The sequence below is a fragment of the Priceomyces carsonii genome, assembly GCF_900007245.1.
Source record: "Priceomyces carsonii strain CBS4050 genome assembly, scaffold: Debaryomyces_carsonii_scaffold_2, whole genome shotgun sequence".
In the NCBI taxonomy this organism is placed as follows: Eukaryota; Fungi; Ascomycota; class Pichiomycetes; order Serinales; family Debaryomycetaceae; genus Priceomyces; species Priceomyces carsonii.
The window spans coordinates 1094362-1109700 of record NW_026946675.1 but is presented as its reverse complement, the minus strand read 5'-3'; the positions used below and the strand labels follow the sequence as shown (position 1 = coordinate 1109700).

The 15339-nt window shown below is 36.0% G+C and overlaps 8 protein-coding genes across 8 annotated transcripts; 1 reads left to right on the top strand and 7 right to left on the bottom strand.

The window, feature by feature from the left end:
- Positions 1-361: 361 nt before the first annotated feature.
- FLC2 (flavin adenine dinucleotide transporter) lies at positions 362-2689 on the top strand (the record flags this gene model as incomplete). The annotated part of the gene is made up of 1 exon (XM_062951886.1): positions 362-2689. One exon carries the CDS (start codon positions 362-364, stop codon positions 2687-2689), a length of 2328 nt encoding a protein of 775 aa, XP_062808845.1.
- Positions 2690-2871: 182 nt separating this feature from the next.
- PRCAT00002057001 (uncharacterized protein) lies at positions 2872-4524 on the bottom strand (the record flags this gene model as incomplete). Its single annotated transcript, XM_062951885.1, has 1 exon — positions 2872-4524. The coding sequence occupies one exon, from the start codon at positions 4522-4524 to the stop codon at positions 2872-2874; it is 1653 nt and encodes a 550-aa protein (XP_062808844.1).
- A 147-nt stretch (positions 4525-4671) lies between these two features.
- Positions 4672-5946, bottom strand: PRCAT00002056001 (uncharacterized protein; the record flags this gene model as incomplete). The annotated part of the gene is made up of 1 exon (XM_062951884.1): positions 4672-5946. The coding sequence occupies one exon, from the start codon at positions 5944-5946 to the stop codon at positions 4672-4674; it is 1275 nt and encodes a 424-aa protein (XP_062808843.1).
- Positions 5947-6318: 372 nt separating this feature from the next.
- On the bottom strand, positions 6319-8508 carry PRCAT00002055001 (uncharacterized protein; the record flags this gene model as incomplete). Its single annotated transcript, XM_062951883.1, has 1 exon — positions 6319-8508. The coding sequence occupies one exon, from the start codon at positions 8506-8508 to the stop codon at positions 6319-6321; it is 2190 nt and encodes a 729-aa protein (XP_062808842.1).
- A 1019-nt stretch (positions 8509-9527) lies between these two features.
- PRCAT00002054001 (uncharacterized protein) lies at positions 9528-9794 on the bottom strand (the record flags this gene model as incomplete). Its single annotated transcript, XM_062951882.1, has 1 exon — positions 9528-9794. One exon carries the CDS (start codon positions 9792-9794, stop codon positions 9528-9530), a length of 267 nt encoding a protein of 88 aa, XP_062808841.1.
- Positions 9795-9981: 187 nt separating this feature from the next.
- Positions 9982-11331, bottom strand: PRCAT00002053001 (uncharacterized protein; the record flags this gene model as incomplete). The annotated part of the gene is made up of 1 exon (XM_062951881.1): positions 9982-11331. One exon carries the CDS (start codon positions 11329-11331, stop codon positions 9982-9984), a length of 1350 nt encoding a protein of 449 aa, XP_062808840.1.
- Positions 11332-11475: 144 nt separating this feature from the next.
- On the bottom strand, positions 11476-15093 carry PRCAT00002052001 (transport protein particle complex II subunit; the record flags this gene model as incomplete). The annotated part of the gene is made up of 1 exon (XM_062951880.1): positions 11476-15093. One exon carries the CDS (start codon positions 15091-15093, stop codon positions 11476-11478), a length of 3618 nt encoding a protein of 1205 aa, XP_062808839.1.
- Positions 15094-15124: 31 nt separating this feature from the next.
- PRCAT00002051001 (uncharacterized protein) lies at positions 15125-15301 on the bottom strand (the record flags this gene model as incomplete). Its single annotated transcript, XM_062951879.1, has 1 exon — positions 15125-15301. One exon carries the CDS (start codon positions 15299-15301, stop codon positions 15125-15127), a length of 177 nt encoding a protein of 58 aa, XP_062808838.1.
- Positions 15302-15339: the final 38 nt, after the last annotated feature.

The following is a 15339-nucleotide window of genomic DNA, read 5'->3' as shown; positions in this document are numbered from 1 at the left end:
ACTTCTATAAATTGATTGAAACAGGTCAACTTTTGTGTTTTCAAGAAAAAGCTTTGAAAAAGATAACCTGGGAGCATCTGCAGCAAGTACACGATCTTTTGAACTAGAAGCTGTTCAAGGGAATTAAAATCAGTCGAAGCTGGACAAAAAGAGGAGTGAGCAAGCGGATTAACATTCTAGTTATTGTCTGTTAGGTGCCAGCATTGATCTACTTTAAAATTGATCTCACGACTTTTGTAAACATTTAAAAGTGACGTTCACTAATCAGGAAAGTTGGGCGTAAACAAGATTCATCCGATCTGTTTATAATTACACCCTTAGTATTCAATATTGTTGAAGGATTAACCAACTCAGGATCACAATGAATTTTTCGGCAATTTGGTTTTTTACCTTCTTTTTTTTCTACAATGGAATTTACGCAACGAAACACATCCTGTCAACTTCTTTGTTGACATGTATGGAAAACTCACAGTTTACTGCATCACAATTCGATGTGATATTTTATCCTGGTAACTCGTCAGTCACTTACGATATATCGGCCATTTCAAACATCAACGCCAAAGTGAGTGCTGATATTCAGTTGATTGCATATGGTATAAATGCCATTACCAAGAAGTTTGATTTCTGCTCGATGAACTATCAACCAGTATGTCCTTTGACTACGGGTCATTTGGACTTGAGCTCAGATTATAAACTTGAGAAAAGTATAACTAAACAAATACCTTCCATTGCTTATACTATTCCTGACCTTGATGCCAGGGTTCGAGTCGTGATTTACGACGATGATGGGACACAATTAGCATGCGTGGAGGCTGTTTTGTCTAACGGTAAGACTGTTCAAACTAAGTACGCATCTTGGCCGATTGCTGCCATATCCGGCTTGGGTCTTATTACATCTGGTATTGTCTCAGTTATTGGGCATTCTAACACAGCAGCTCACATTGCATCAAATTCGATGTCTTTGTTCATTTATTTCCAATCTTTGGCCATAACGTCGATGATGGCTGTGGCCTTTGTTCCACCAATTGCTGCAGCTTGGGCTCAAAATTTTCAGTGGTCTTTGGGTATCGTGAAGGTTGGTTTTGTTCAAAATATTGCCAATTGGTATGTTCAGTCCACTGGTGGTACTGCTACTGATGTTTTGAAATCAGAGTACTTATCCATTTCAGTGCAAAAGAAGATGAAAAGATCCATGGAGTTTTTAAATACCATCGAAAACTTGTATCAAAGACAAAAGCGCAATGCTCATTTAACTTTGTTTAAAAGAGCATCTATTGATCTTGATTCTGATGATTTTGGTTATTCTGACAAATTGGATCTGAAAATTTACACCACAAATGAAAAAAATTCAGATTTATCCTCGAAGATTCTTGTTTTAAGAGGTATGCAGAGAGTTGCCTACTTGGCAGGGATAGAAATCACTACGTTGTTTATGACATCTATTATTTTCTTGTTATTCTTTGCTTTTGTGATGGTTGTTTGTTTGACATTGTTCAAAGCTTTGGTGGAAATCTTGATAAGATCAAACGTCATGAATGAGGGTAAATTCAATGAATATAGACAGCAATGGCCTCAAATTATCAAGGGAGCTTTATACAGGTTAATGATGGTCGCATTCCCACAATTGACTGTAATGTGTGTGTGGGAGTTATGCTCCAGAGACTCAACTGGAACGGTAGTTGTTGCTGTGTTTTTACTTGTCATTTCTATTGTGTTGCTTTGTCAAGCCGCGATAAGAGTTGTTTTGATTGGAAGAAGATCTGTCAGACAATTCAAGAATCCTGCTTATTTATTATTTGGTGATTCGACTTTCTTAAATAAGTTTGGTTTCATTTATGTGCAATTCAGAGCCGATCGTTATTTTTTCATTTGTTTCAGTATTTTTTACATTTTCCTCAAATCTTTGTTCGTTGCTGTCTTGCAAGATCACGGAAAAGTTCAGTCGGTCATTGTTTTCGCTATAGAATTAATATTTTGTGTTATTGTATGTTGGATAAGGCCATTCATGGATAAAAGGACTAATGCTTTTAACATCACAATTTCAATCATTAATACTATTAATGCCCTTTTCTTCATGTTTTTCTCCTACGTGTTTAAACAACCTCACATTGTGGGTTCTGTCATGGCAATTGTTTATTTCATTCTCAATGCTGTGTTTGCTTTGTTCTTGTTATTATTCACAATCATCACATGTGTCTTGGCTTTGATATACAAGAACCCAGATACCAGATATCAACCCATGAAAGATGACAGAGTTTCCTTCTTGCCAAGGTTCGATAATCCAAAGAAGGGTCCTAATGATCCTGATGGAGCTGAAGAAATGGAGTTAATGGCACTAGGTGCTACTGCAATGAGAGGTCATGAAAACGGGGGAAAGCCTCCAGTGATATATGATGACGATTCATCTTTCTACGACGCTGATTCTGCGACAAACAACACTAAAGATGATGAATTGAGGTTTGGTTCAAGTTCAAGGAGGTCTCCCACTGAAAATAGTTATAGTGGAAATGACTCCAAGCGAGACTCATTATACATGGAAAATTTCGAACCTACTCAACCAACTTCAACCATTGTAGGTAACCAGAATACTACAAATACTGCTTACAATAGCAGTGCTTATAACAATGCTTCATTTAGGGGACAGAACGGCCAACGACAACAGTCAGGTAACCGCGTGAACTTTATTTGATGTATTAAAGTCACGATTTACGAATGTATGTCAAGGTCTCTCTTTTATTTTTCTTTTTTCACTGTCCCTAAAATATGGAGCCTTAAATCTTAACAAGTGTATCTTATATTATCTATACAATTTCTTGTCGATAAACAATATGTGCTGAATGTAGTGTATAGCATTCTCCTTTTGAGCTTCTTTCAAGTCATCGTATGATGTTTGCAGAAGTGAGGTTTTCCAAATATACTATGGTGAAATATATTGTACCAAGTTATTTCCTGGCAATCTTCGTCATTACTGAACACTGAGAATCTCCTGTTTCTTCTTTCTAGTTTAGAGCCATTGGAGTTGTCAGAATTTTTTGAACCGTCTCGACTACTTTTTGAAGATAAATTAAACTTATCAATAAATTCTTCAGTTTGTAGAAATTTGACAGTTTCTAAATCTTTTGAATCTAATAGTATTCTTGGGCTCTTAACTTGGGGTTCCACAGTACCGACAGAGTGCTGGCGGTTTAACATTGGTTCTTTTTTTGGCAATCGATCAAAAATGACTTGACGATAAGACTTGCTTCTAGGAGATTTTATGAAGTTATCGGATGGTGCAATGGATGATAAAGGAAAACGTAGACTATTCATACCAAATTGGCCCCCACCGAAATCTCTCTTCCTGTTTTTAAATTCACCACGAATGTATTGTTGTGCGTTAGCAGGTCGATGATCCCAACCCTTTTTTTCCTGCTTTCTGGTAAATTTCGTGAAAAGGCGTTGGGCAAAAAATAACTTGAGTCTTTTTGGCTTCGATAAAGCATTTTTTCCTACTTTGCTTGATACTTTATTCCTCTCCTTTGATTCCGGAATAGTTGCTTTTGCAACTGGGTTTTCCGAATTGAAGTAACCAGTGCCATGTCCGTCATTTCTGGATTTGGCGAAACTAGTATCATTGGTTTTTTGTTCCAGAAGAGATACCAAGTGAATGTATTTACCACCAGGTATTTTTAAACAGTAATCCAGTGATTTTGCATTGGTTGTACAAAATATAGAGTGTATCAAACTTTCATATCCAACGCTTTTTATCCAATTGGCTGCGAATATGTCAAAAAAACTAGAAAATGCATTTGTTCCATTTCGGTTAGGCAAATAATTTTTAATATTCATTATTGGATTTTGAGACTTTTCAAGCTCATCTAAAGAATTTTCTTTAAACAAGAAGACCATCAAAGGACTGTTTTTGCTCATCTCATTTTGGAAAGACGATGTTTGTAATGTTCGGTATATATGTTGATAGTCTGTTGAGTTATTTTTAAAGAGTGACAAACTTCTCAAATTTTCTTCAAAATACACCCTAGGTATAAGTAGATAATAATCAGCTAAATTCATGTATCGTGGAAGATCAAACGGCGGCGAATGTGTGATAAATTCTTTATACTTATCACTTTCACCGGGCACTTTCACTTTCTCAGTTGTGTTGAATATGAACAAAGCTCGAACGTCCTTGAAGAAGGGACTTCCTTCAAAATATCTCTCAGTTCCTCTATGTTCAAAGGTGTTATTTTTAATGATCAAGTCTTTGAGCCCTAACCTCAGAAGAGTAGATTGTGTCAACATATTTCTAGGAAAGATCAAAATTTCATCATTTCTTTCTCTTTCGCTAGAATCTAAGGCTGAATATGGAGAAAGGAATGCAGAGGGTAAAATAGCATGTAAATTAAGTTCAATTTGCTTTCCAACATCTCTTATATATTGCAAGCTCTTGCTAGACTCCGGTCCTAACTCTGGAGTATTTATCACCAAGCACTGACAAGATTGCACCAACAGAAGTGTTAACGCACAAACCAAACCCAACGTATACATTATAAGCAATTAGATAGCACTAGCTTGAGGCTTTAATATCTATTAAAAGTACAAGAAAGTATATAATGTACAGAAGGAGAAATAAGATCTTGTGGCCAATATCTAACCACAAACAAGCAAAAAAAAATTTTTTTGGTACAATTATAATTAAGAAGTGTAGACAATGATTTTGTTTCTGTTCTTCAAATCCATAGAATCATTTATTTCATACATCTCTCCATGTTCGTTCAAAAAGTATCTTTTAAGATCATTGTCTTGAAGGTTTCCAGAACCAGCAGCTAAGTGATTATACTCTTTGTCGAGGCCCTCATCACTATAATCAAAGTTAATATCATGTAGCAAATTTAACCTGGATATGTACAAAGTGGTAAGGAATATAACTAGGTTTCCAACCCATAAAAACGTTGATAGAATAATGAAAGCCCCAACCGCTTTCCGCATTGAACAAATCGTCCCATTTGAGCACTTCATTGGGAGTAATACTGCAGTAACCAATATAAAAGCAGTTGTCATAAGTAAAGCGGCTGCCAAACAGTAAAAGCTGCCATTTCGTTTTTCGAAATTAATTATTGTCGAAATAAATAAAAAAGATACTATTAAAGAGACCGTTCCTGAGGCAACGAAGTATCTATACATTGCTTTCGAAACAGAGCCGTCTTTTTTTAATAAAGCACTTGATAATGATATCACAATAACCTCGAATATAACCTCAATTAGATACAATATAATATGATAAGATATTACAATCTCTTTCTCATCTAGTTTATCTGCCCAAACAAAATTCTTAGTTTGTATCTTAAACAAGGGCTTGTTCATAACCTGTCTTATCAAATCTTGCTCGAGCTGTTTCTTCCTTGTAGATACACTCAGTGTGTCAGAATTAGCTAGCTGCAGGGTGTATTCCATATAGTAATCCTTTGGCTGCTTTAGACTGGGCAAGTCATTTTTTTCTATTGCATCATTTTTCTGAAGAGTGGTAGAAACCATGTCGGCAGAGATTCTGGGGATATTTAAAGGGTGGGAATTATTATATGGCAAATCTACTACATTCTCTCGTCGATCTGAAATCGATTCTGGGAATGGTTCATCAATACTCCCTTCACTTATCTTGCTTGTTATTGTCCTCGACCCTTTATAATAACTATAGATATCTTCAAAATCTATTGGCTTTGGTGGTAATTGTTTGTCTTTTATTCCTCTCCCATCAAAAGCAGCGTCTTGGTCTCTATATCGGGAAGAGACATTTCTATTTCTTGATTCTGTAGGTAAAATTGAGCCAAAAGTTATTTGACTAGAATGGTCATCCTGTGAGTTAGGTGAAACGTTACGTGAGGTCGCTTTACGTTTTCCCAATTCATACCTAAATCTTGATGTGTCACTTATCACTCTCACTTCTTCGCTACCATAAGGGCGAAAGCTCATGGTTGTCACACCTCTATCGTTTTGGAGATTCTTCAACTTGTTCTTCTCAGTTTCTTATCCTTTCTCCAGCCTTGTCATTTCAAAAATGCTAAATTTGCATCTTTCAATTACATTTCCTATTTAGGATATACATAAACAATAGTTGCATATAGGTATTACTAAAGCCGTTGGCCATAAAAATCTGTGAGGCAAAATCCTGAATAATACGTTAGGCTGTGGATTACACACAATGAATGAGATAGAGTTGGAGACATTACATATTTCATTCAGATTATATGTCTCCGTTCTTTCGCTTTTATAATTAAATTATCATACTAATATAAATTAATTTAAACAATAAAAATAATGGAAACTTGAAATTTTAATGGAAGATTAGGCCCAAACTTGAAGCAACTCGAAGAACTCTACACGATATTTACATTTGTCCAAGTTCTGAATGACTGCATATCTCAAATCATCAACCATTACTGGATGGCCACAAGTAACAAAGGCAATAGAACCATCGGCCTCTGTAACTTCGTCTTCCACTATTTTATCAATAGAGGGCCTTCCTTCCATAAACGTCACATGAGACAAGTCAGCTTTAATGGCTTCAATATATGCCAAATTTGTCGAAGGGTCTGAAGAAGATAAATCGTACTCCTTTTCATTTTCACATTTCAAATCTTTTTCTTTATCTTCTAGTTCATTTGAAGACTGGTCGCTAATAATAGCCTTGAAGTATTCTAAGGCACCGACTTGTGCAGGTCTTGTGACATAAATGGTAATTTGAACTTTTGTATCCTTCAAATGCTTCAATTCATCGTAAAACCAAGAAAGTGACTTCCATTCTCTTATAACCCATATCAATTTCAATGATTGCTTCATATCTCTCTTAGCCAAATCACAAACTTCAGAATAAATACCTGGAATTCCATTTCCACCGGCCATAAATACAGCATTCTTGTATACTCTGGCACTTGACGCTTCGCCATATGGCCCTTCAACACAAACTCTCATATTGGTCGTTCTTTCAGGGCATTTCAAAAGGTGCTGATACAAGCCATGCGTGACACCTCCTTTTAGTTTCATGTAGAGAACAATATCACGAGAGTCGGAATCTACTTCAGTGAATGTGAATGGATGTGATTGCCAGAAGCAGCTTAGTTTTCCAAAGTGAACAAATGCATGAGAACCAGGAGAAGACTTCCAATATCTAGGCTTTGGTATAATAACTTTTAAGGTTTCTTCAGCTAGCAAAGAGATCTTAGCCACAGGTGCGCCAAATGCAATAAGTCTTGCGAACCTGGCGGTTCTGTCGAATGCCCAAACTGCAACAGCTGCCCAAAACATTGCACCAAATCCCATGATATCAACATGATAGTATCCTCCGACGATGAAAAATAAAGCCAACAAGATATGAATAAGAAGGAAGACCTCATAACACTTTCTTCTAAAATAAAACATTCCTTGAAGCAAAATAAGCCCCCCACAAACAGTCGCAACAGTGCCCCATCGTAAGAAATCCTCCTGCATTTCCATTGTATAATAACCTTCTAAGCAAAATGCGATGGTGAATGCAATTGAGTGGATTATCACTAATAATATCGCAATTCTCGATATCCATCTATGGTAAGTAATAAAGGTTGCAAAATTCCATCGTGTAAGCCATTGTAAAAAGTTATTACGACCCGCAAACAAAACTAAGAGAGGAATATGGAAACAAACGATATCACCAGTCCTATCAGCAATCAAAGTACACACTTGAGCGTTCACATTTGTGAAAACTGGATTTGGCTCAACTCGAGTTAAGAAAAGAGCACAGAAAAAAATGTTCAAGAAAACGAAAATACCAATAATAATAGTTTCCATTCTTGAAGGGACTAAATGATCGAAAAAGCTCAACCATTTCCCTTCACTGGTCTTTTTCCTTTTAAATGTGGCACTTAACGTAATATGGCGCCTGTATATATTGCTAACCCTACCCGTGAAAAAGTTGACAAATCCTGGACACAATCTAATTGTCCAGTTGACAAGTGCCGCAATTAAAAGCACAACAGCCCAGTAAACTAAGCAGCCGATCCCGAAATAGTATCCATAATTAAAATTCTTCAAAAAGACCCTGTAAGATCTTTTAAAAGATCTGAACATATCATTTCCATATTTGAGGAGGACTGGATGATCATAGGGAATTGTCATGTTAAAACCTGTAATGGTCGTAACATTTTTCATATCTTTCAACGCAGTTGAGTAGTTGGTATAAAATGAGTCCAATGACAACGTGACAGACACATTGTTGGAGTTGCAGTTATCAATATATTCTTGAACTACTCTTGAATCATTTTTATAACCCTTTACTATACAGTCAGCCAATGTCCCGAAGCCGTAATTTGTATTACACCAGCATTCATAGTTTCTCGAATAGTCAGCAAGAGGCAGACATAAAGTAGCTGTTTCTGATATATACGCATTACAAGCATAGAATGCAACATCAAATCCAGAATATACAGATGGATACAACATCGCATAAGAAGCAGGTATGAAAAGCTGCAAACAGCAAGCGATCACAATGTCAATTCTCATTTAAACAAGTTGTAGTAGATCTTTTGAAACCGTGGAAAAACTTGTTTAAGATGAACAAGATGAACAAGATGAATCGATGAGGTTTATATAACATCCGGATGAGCTATATCAAAATCATCATTTACAAGTGTCGAAACATATAATAAAGGTTTGGATCACTGTACGCCTTCGATCAAGTGCTTCTAGGCTGCAACGTATATAAAAATAAACATAATGATTGGTTACTTATATAAAGTTTTCGAAGTGAGACAATAGGGAACCAAAAATACTCCTACTACTCTTATTTCATGCGAACTGAACAATAAGAATCTCGAGTTCCAACGAAAAAAAAATCGTCTTTTTTTATCAGATTAATCTTTGTGCAGATCTTTAATGCGAATTCCGCCAATGAAATAAAAATGCTGAACCTAACTGCAATTAAAAGCAGTTACGCTTTAAAACTAGGGGCATAGTCTCACTTTTACGCATATTATAGAACGAAAATTACGGGATACCTTTGTTCTAATACATTGAATTCAGTTCCTTGTAACCGAATAGGCTTTATAACCATTTTCGTAATTGCGCTTTATCCAGCTAGCATATCATTGGCACGGAGACAGGAATCAGGGGAGTGAAAAAACATGCCGTAGCAAATGGAAGTCCTAGAGCGGTAAAGACGGTAAGGTGAAGGACGAATTCAAGCGAATGAATCCAATGATCTATGCCAACAATCTTTCCCAACAGTCATAAGCATATGGAAGCAAAAGAAATCCTATTCCATAGTGATATCCTAGATTTTTACCAAATAGCTTTTAAGGCGAAACCGGTAGATACAAAAATCTTGAGGCGTATATTATTCAACTATACTACCGAAAAGAAGCGAGATGCAGGGTGATATAAGAAAACAAGACGGGCTCAGAAGGTTCATTTTTTTTTTTTTTGTGCCACAATGCATCTTTGGAAATAAGATCTTCCAGAGAATCGAAGAATCTCTTTTTAAGTGTTTGCATTACAGGACAATGTAATATTGCTTTCTAAAATTAATGATGCTTCTTCAAAGGCTCGACAACTAATTTATCAAATGTATACATCTGGGAAATAGTTGTCTGCCTATGTAACACTGCCAAATTATTGATTCCTTCGTTGTAGAGCAGAGTTATTTTCTCTGGGTCACTGACCGATTTATTAGCTTTGAAGCTGTCAACAACTCTACGCTTCGCAAACTCCCTAAAGTTATAGTTGTCGAATTTGAGAGCCTTTTCTAAGAGTCCCTTGTACAATGATAAAACTTCCTTTGATTTAGTCATTATGAAGCTGAGTAATTGTTAAAGATGAGTAATTTTATATCTTATCCTTTAGACAAATTCATGATGGCCACTGACAAAAGTTCATTAGTATATACAGTATCGGGACGTACACGAACATTTAAATAGTATATACACAAAGAGGCATATAGAAGCAAGAGCCAACGACATTCGAAAGTCTCTTATTTATCTAAGTTTCATCTTCCTCGGCACATTTGCGCATGTACTCTTCGATGTCTTCATTTCTTACAGCTGTTCTCTTATCCTTAGACTTTTTGGCAGATGCATCGGCCATCATTTCTTCAAAGATTCTGGCATCTTCATCCTCTTCTGGAGACCTCTTAACATTAAGCATTTCCTTTCCTATGAACGAAACCGCATCTGCTCTTGCAATACGTTCCTTCTTAGAAAGCGATTTATCATTCAACACCCTATGAAGAACTTTATTCAATATCCCAGTGACTTCGTATTTAGTTGAGGCCCAGCCAGTTGCTACAAGCTTACCAGTAATAAACCTCTCAATTTCCTTTTGGCGGTACTGCTGTTCTAACGTTAATTCAGTACCTGCTTCCTGCTGATGCTGGAGCGCCTCTTGCTCCTTTACCATTTCCATAACAGAGGTCTGTGCATCAACTGCAGTCTTCAAGATTTCAAAACCATTCTTGAAGCTATTTGTTTTTGATTTTACAGTTGTGTAGATCTTAGAAACTCCGAATGTCTTACATGCGTGCGTAGTTGCATTGGCTTGATTAATGTAAATTTTTCCAATTAAATGCAATAATTGAATTCCAAAGCTTTCAATTTTCATATCTTCTAATTCTTGATCAAGCTTGGCCTTGAACTGAGTGAGAGCAAAGTTATCTGCTTTGACTGATTTGTATTTCTCAATTCTTAGTAACAAATTCTCACTCAATGTCTTCACTCTTTCAGCCTTTTCTTTCTGGGCTTCTTCATGAAGTCTAAGCATCTCTTCTCTTTGTTTCTTGGTGATCTTTTGCTTGGATTTCTTTTTAATCGCTTCCGAACTTAAGTTATTGTCCCCTTCATTAGTTACTCCAACATGTTGTTGGTCAGCGCCTTCTCTTCTCTCAGTCAAAGATAATTCTCCAACCTTACCGTTGAGCGTGCTAGCATTTTGAGAAGAGAGATGACTAGTTTCACTTTCATCATCCTCTTCCAATATTTCAGCAGTCTTGGACATATCTTTCATCATACTAAGCTCTCCAAACCAATCCTTGAAACTATCTCCACCGAATATCATGGCAAATAATTCAGCAGGATCGACTTCGGCAGCTTGGGCAACTTGATCATTCTTCATTCCTTCAGCTCCCAACTCATCATAAAGCTGTCTTGCATCCTTGTTCAGCAATACTCCATAAGCTTCACCTAGTTCTTGAAATTTCTCCGAAGCCTTAGGGTCATTGCCATTCTTATCGGGATGAAGTTTAATTGCCTGTTTTCTATAGGCTTTCTTAAGCTCCTGATCAGTCGCTGTAACTTCGACACCCAAGATGTCATAATATTTAGTATCCTTGACCATTCTTGTAGTTGATACAGGAGTATTATTATTATTATAGATATCTATGGACTTCTGTATACCTGGCTTAATATTAAATATATTTTTAGAGTTTCTTGCGCGGGCTTGGCTGGAACTAGCAGTCCTATTTCATTAGCTAATATACAATCAAAAGGAGAACGTAAGTGAGTTGAGTTCAGGAACTACTAGCAAGGTCTCAGATCCATTAACGAAAAGATAATCTATTGATCGTCCCTTAACCGCATCAGAAGATTTTATAGTAATTTTTGGTAGAGTCAATTTTCCAACACTTAATGGAATTAATATGAGGTCAAATTCATGGAAATTGCCCTCTGTTACTGAGAGCTCAAAAGTTTGCTTCCTAAATCCAGATATTAACCAACTGTCGTCGGTCTGAATTATAATTTGAAAAGACTGTTTCACTGAATCAAGGTTAGGTGATAATCTTTTAGGAGATGATTCCGCAAGTATAGAGACATCCTCCACTTGAAACGAAGACTCTGATTCTTCCTTTGGTCCCCATTTAGTCACCGTCTCTACTGTAAGTTTCATTGGTATGGGCTCACCTACCAAATACTGACCCTTTCGTTCATACTTGAACTCAGTGACCTGCAAGTAATTAAGGATTGGAATTGGTACCGTGATAAATAATTTTCTCTTACCACGATATGAATTTTCAACTTTCATGCTAGTGAATAGTATGTCCTTCATAATGTCTAGCAATTTTTTATGGTCATCTTTCTTCCACACATTTTCAGATACCATTTTTTCAATAAAAAGTTCAATCTCATGATTGTTAACTATTTCTATGGTGTCATATATGGCATACTTGTTCAAATCAAACTTGAGCAAGTCCTTTAAAAAGTTCATCAACAAAAACCAATAAGACTTCAAATTCGACGTAACTAGCCGCTCCAAAAGCAATTCTCTCAAATGCTTAGTACACTCATCCTGTAAATTTGAATACTCAAGAATAAGCTTAAAAGCATCATTTGAACTAATGGAGTACCCTCTCTCTGGAATAATCATATAAAAAAGGGAGACAGGTTGATCTCCAAAAGCCACAGCTGAATGCAAATCATTTTTGGGAACTTTTATAAAGTAATTCGAGTTGTTGGACTTTAAATCATTGGAAATTACTCTAATTGGGAACTTTGGATTAGAAGAGCCAACCTGAAACTTGGAATAAATGAAATTAGGTTTGAAAATGTCTTGAACTACAACAGATATTCTCAATGTGGTATCAACCTCCGCAATGAACACATGAGTATATTCTTCATCGTTTGCTTTATATGATATCTCAGCTCTCATGTTGATTATCTTGTTATCGCTGGAGGAGCTATACGGTACCTTAATGTCGAAAACTTCTTTTGGCTCAAGTTTTTCAACTTCCGCTTTCAACTTTTCTTTGAGTATCACAACTTCTTGTGACAAAGAAGAAAATTCAATTTTCAAATCTTGTGAAGAAACAGATCCATTATGAATCCTAAACAAGCATTCCGTTTTTCCTAATTCGATCTCATTTGGAACTAAATACTCGCACCAGAATTTATCTAAATTTTGATAGTATGTCAAGCTTTTTGACTCAAATTGATCATCAGCTTCCAAAGTCTCATTCACGGACGCGTCAGAATAATCGATGCTTTTATTATGTAGCACAGAATCAATGTGATATGCAGCTTTAATAATAGCCATGGGATCCAAGAAGCCCAGACTAAATATCAAGTTTTCGTCAACTTGCATGATAAGTTTGAATGGCCAGAAAATGCCTAGTACAAAGTCATTCGAGTACAATTTTATGATACTATGTTCGTCTCCCAGAATCTGAAAGTCTCTAGAAGTAAATTTAAGCATTTCTCCTTCTTTATTTGATACTTCCAAAGTGAAATCTTTATAGTTGATTGGAATGTTATATGGATTAGTTAATGCAATGCGTAGGTAGTACCTATCCACCGGAGAAGTGTCCTCAAAGATTTGGGGCTCAATCAAAATTCCAAATAAACTTTTCAAAGAATATTCTATTTTTTCATTTAGGGATTCTGAATGCTTTCGAAGCTTTTCGACCAATTTTAAAAGATGAGGTCTCTTTCTAAGAGAATTGTAATTGTTGATTCCAAGCTTACCGTGTGAAGTAAGCACATTTGACATCAAGTCCAATATTGTTATAAGTATGAGCTTGTCATTACCAGGCTGTGTCTTCTCCACGCAAACTAGGAAAACTTCTAATAGGACACCACCCATATAATGCCAACCATTAGAAATAAAAAACTTATGAGAATTTTGCAAGATATTTAAAGCCTTTTCGTATTCTTTCATTTGAAAATGTAAAAGGGCTAAGTCGATGCTTAAGACATCAATAGTCTTTGATCTACCAGATGTAAGAAAATCATGAATTGCTGATTCCGTAATTCTCTCAAAGGCTTTCAAGTAATCTTTTTCACTCGATAAGTCCTTTAACAAGGGTTTGTAAGTCAAGATAGTATCATTTTTAGCTTTCTTGACCCCATGCAACGGGACATCCTCTAAAACATCGGTTATACCATTGATGTAATAACCTTTTGTTTGGGCTATCCCTACCATCTTTGACCGCTGAAATAGCTTTAGTTCGCCATGAAATTCGAGTATTTCGTTCAACTGATAAACAGGGTCATCGCTACCTTCATTATATTGCTTATAAGTTTTCATTAATTTATTGCACATTGGCAAATTTAAATAGTTATCCAACACAACATAAATGAACTCATCTATATTCTTTGATACTAAATCTGACAAATCATTCAAAAAGCAAATTAGGTTCTGATATAGCCTAGATAAAAATATAGAGGATATCGAGACAGTACTAGCAAGATTAGCTAAAGATTGCAACAAAATTGATTGTTTAATGAACAAGTAGCATTTAAAATCGAATAAGTTGATCTTCTCATCTCCCGTCGCAAAAATACCCTTCTCAACTCTTTCCAAATCGAAGCACGATTCAAAATTATAGTCGCTTAGGTCTTCGGGTAATGCTGCATTTGTCAGGAATGAATGTGGAAACTTGTTATAAAATTGATTAAGCATGTTTGAAAGTTCATCAAAGACTTCCAAGGATTCGAGTAGGAGTCTCATATCATTGAGACAGTTCGCAAGTCTAAGTTTGACAAGCATGCTTTCCAAATTCACCAGACTACTAGTGTTACTCAAAAAATTATACTTATTGTCAAATGTCGAAATCAAAATTTGCTTTAATTGTACAGTCAATAAATTATAGGATTCTAACTTGTCCAAATTGGTCTCATATTTCTCCTTTAATTTAAAGATCCTTTCCCGACCATCCTGCTGAATACCTAAAGCTGTCAATTCTTTGCCATGAATACCGAAATCGACTTTTAATTTATCAAAGGCCGATGTTTTGATCAAAGTAGACAGTTTATCTTTTGAGTCCAGCAGAACGTAGAAAATTATCATCCATTCCACATTATTTTTCAAGCAGTTTTTTAACCATTCTTTGATTAATGGTCTCACCTGTGCCCTGTACGTGTCCAAATTGTCGAACTTAGCAAACATGATCTTGGCGTAAACATTTTGAAGTTCTCCTTTCTCTGAAATGAGAGCAATAGGTAAAACGGGAATTGACTTTAAAGGTTTAGATGGACTGTACTTCCAATGCAAGTTTGTCAACGGAAATTTCTCTTCAATTTCATTCTTTATATGTGAGAAAACATTGAACGGATCATAATATCCTATACCGACAGGATTTTTGAAATTAAGATCCTCTACTTCCATTTATTTCGGAATGAATTGACTTCACTTCATGTTATCTATCAAGAGAAACAAATGTCTGTATGTCAACATGGAGAAAATCAACAAAAAAAAAATTGCGCAAACCCGGAATCGAACCGGGGGCCCAACGATGGCAACGTTGGATTTTACCACTAAACCATTTGCGCTGTGAAAGAGCTCCGAGACGGGGAATTGAACCCCGGTCTACCATGCGACAAACGGTAATTCTAGCCACTAAACTATCTCGGA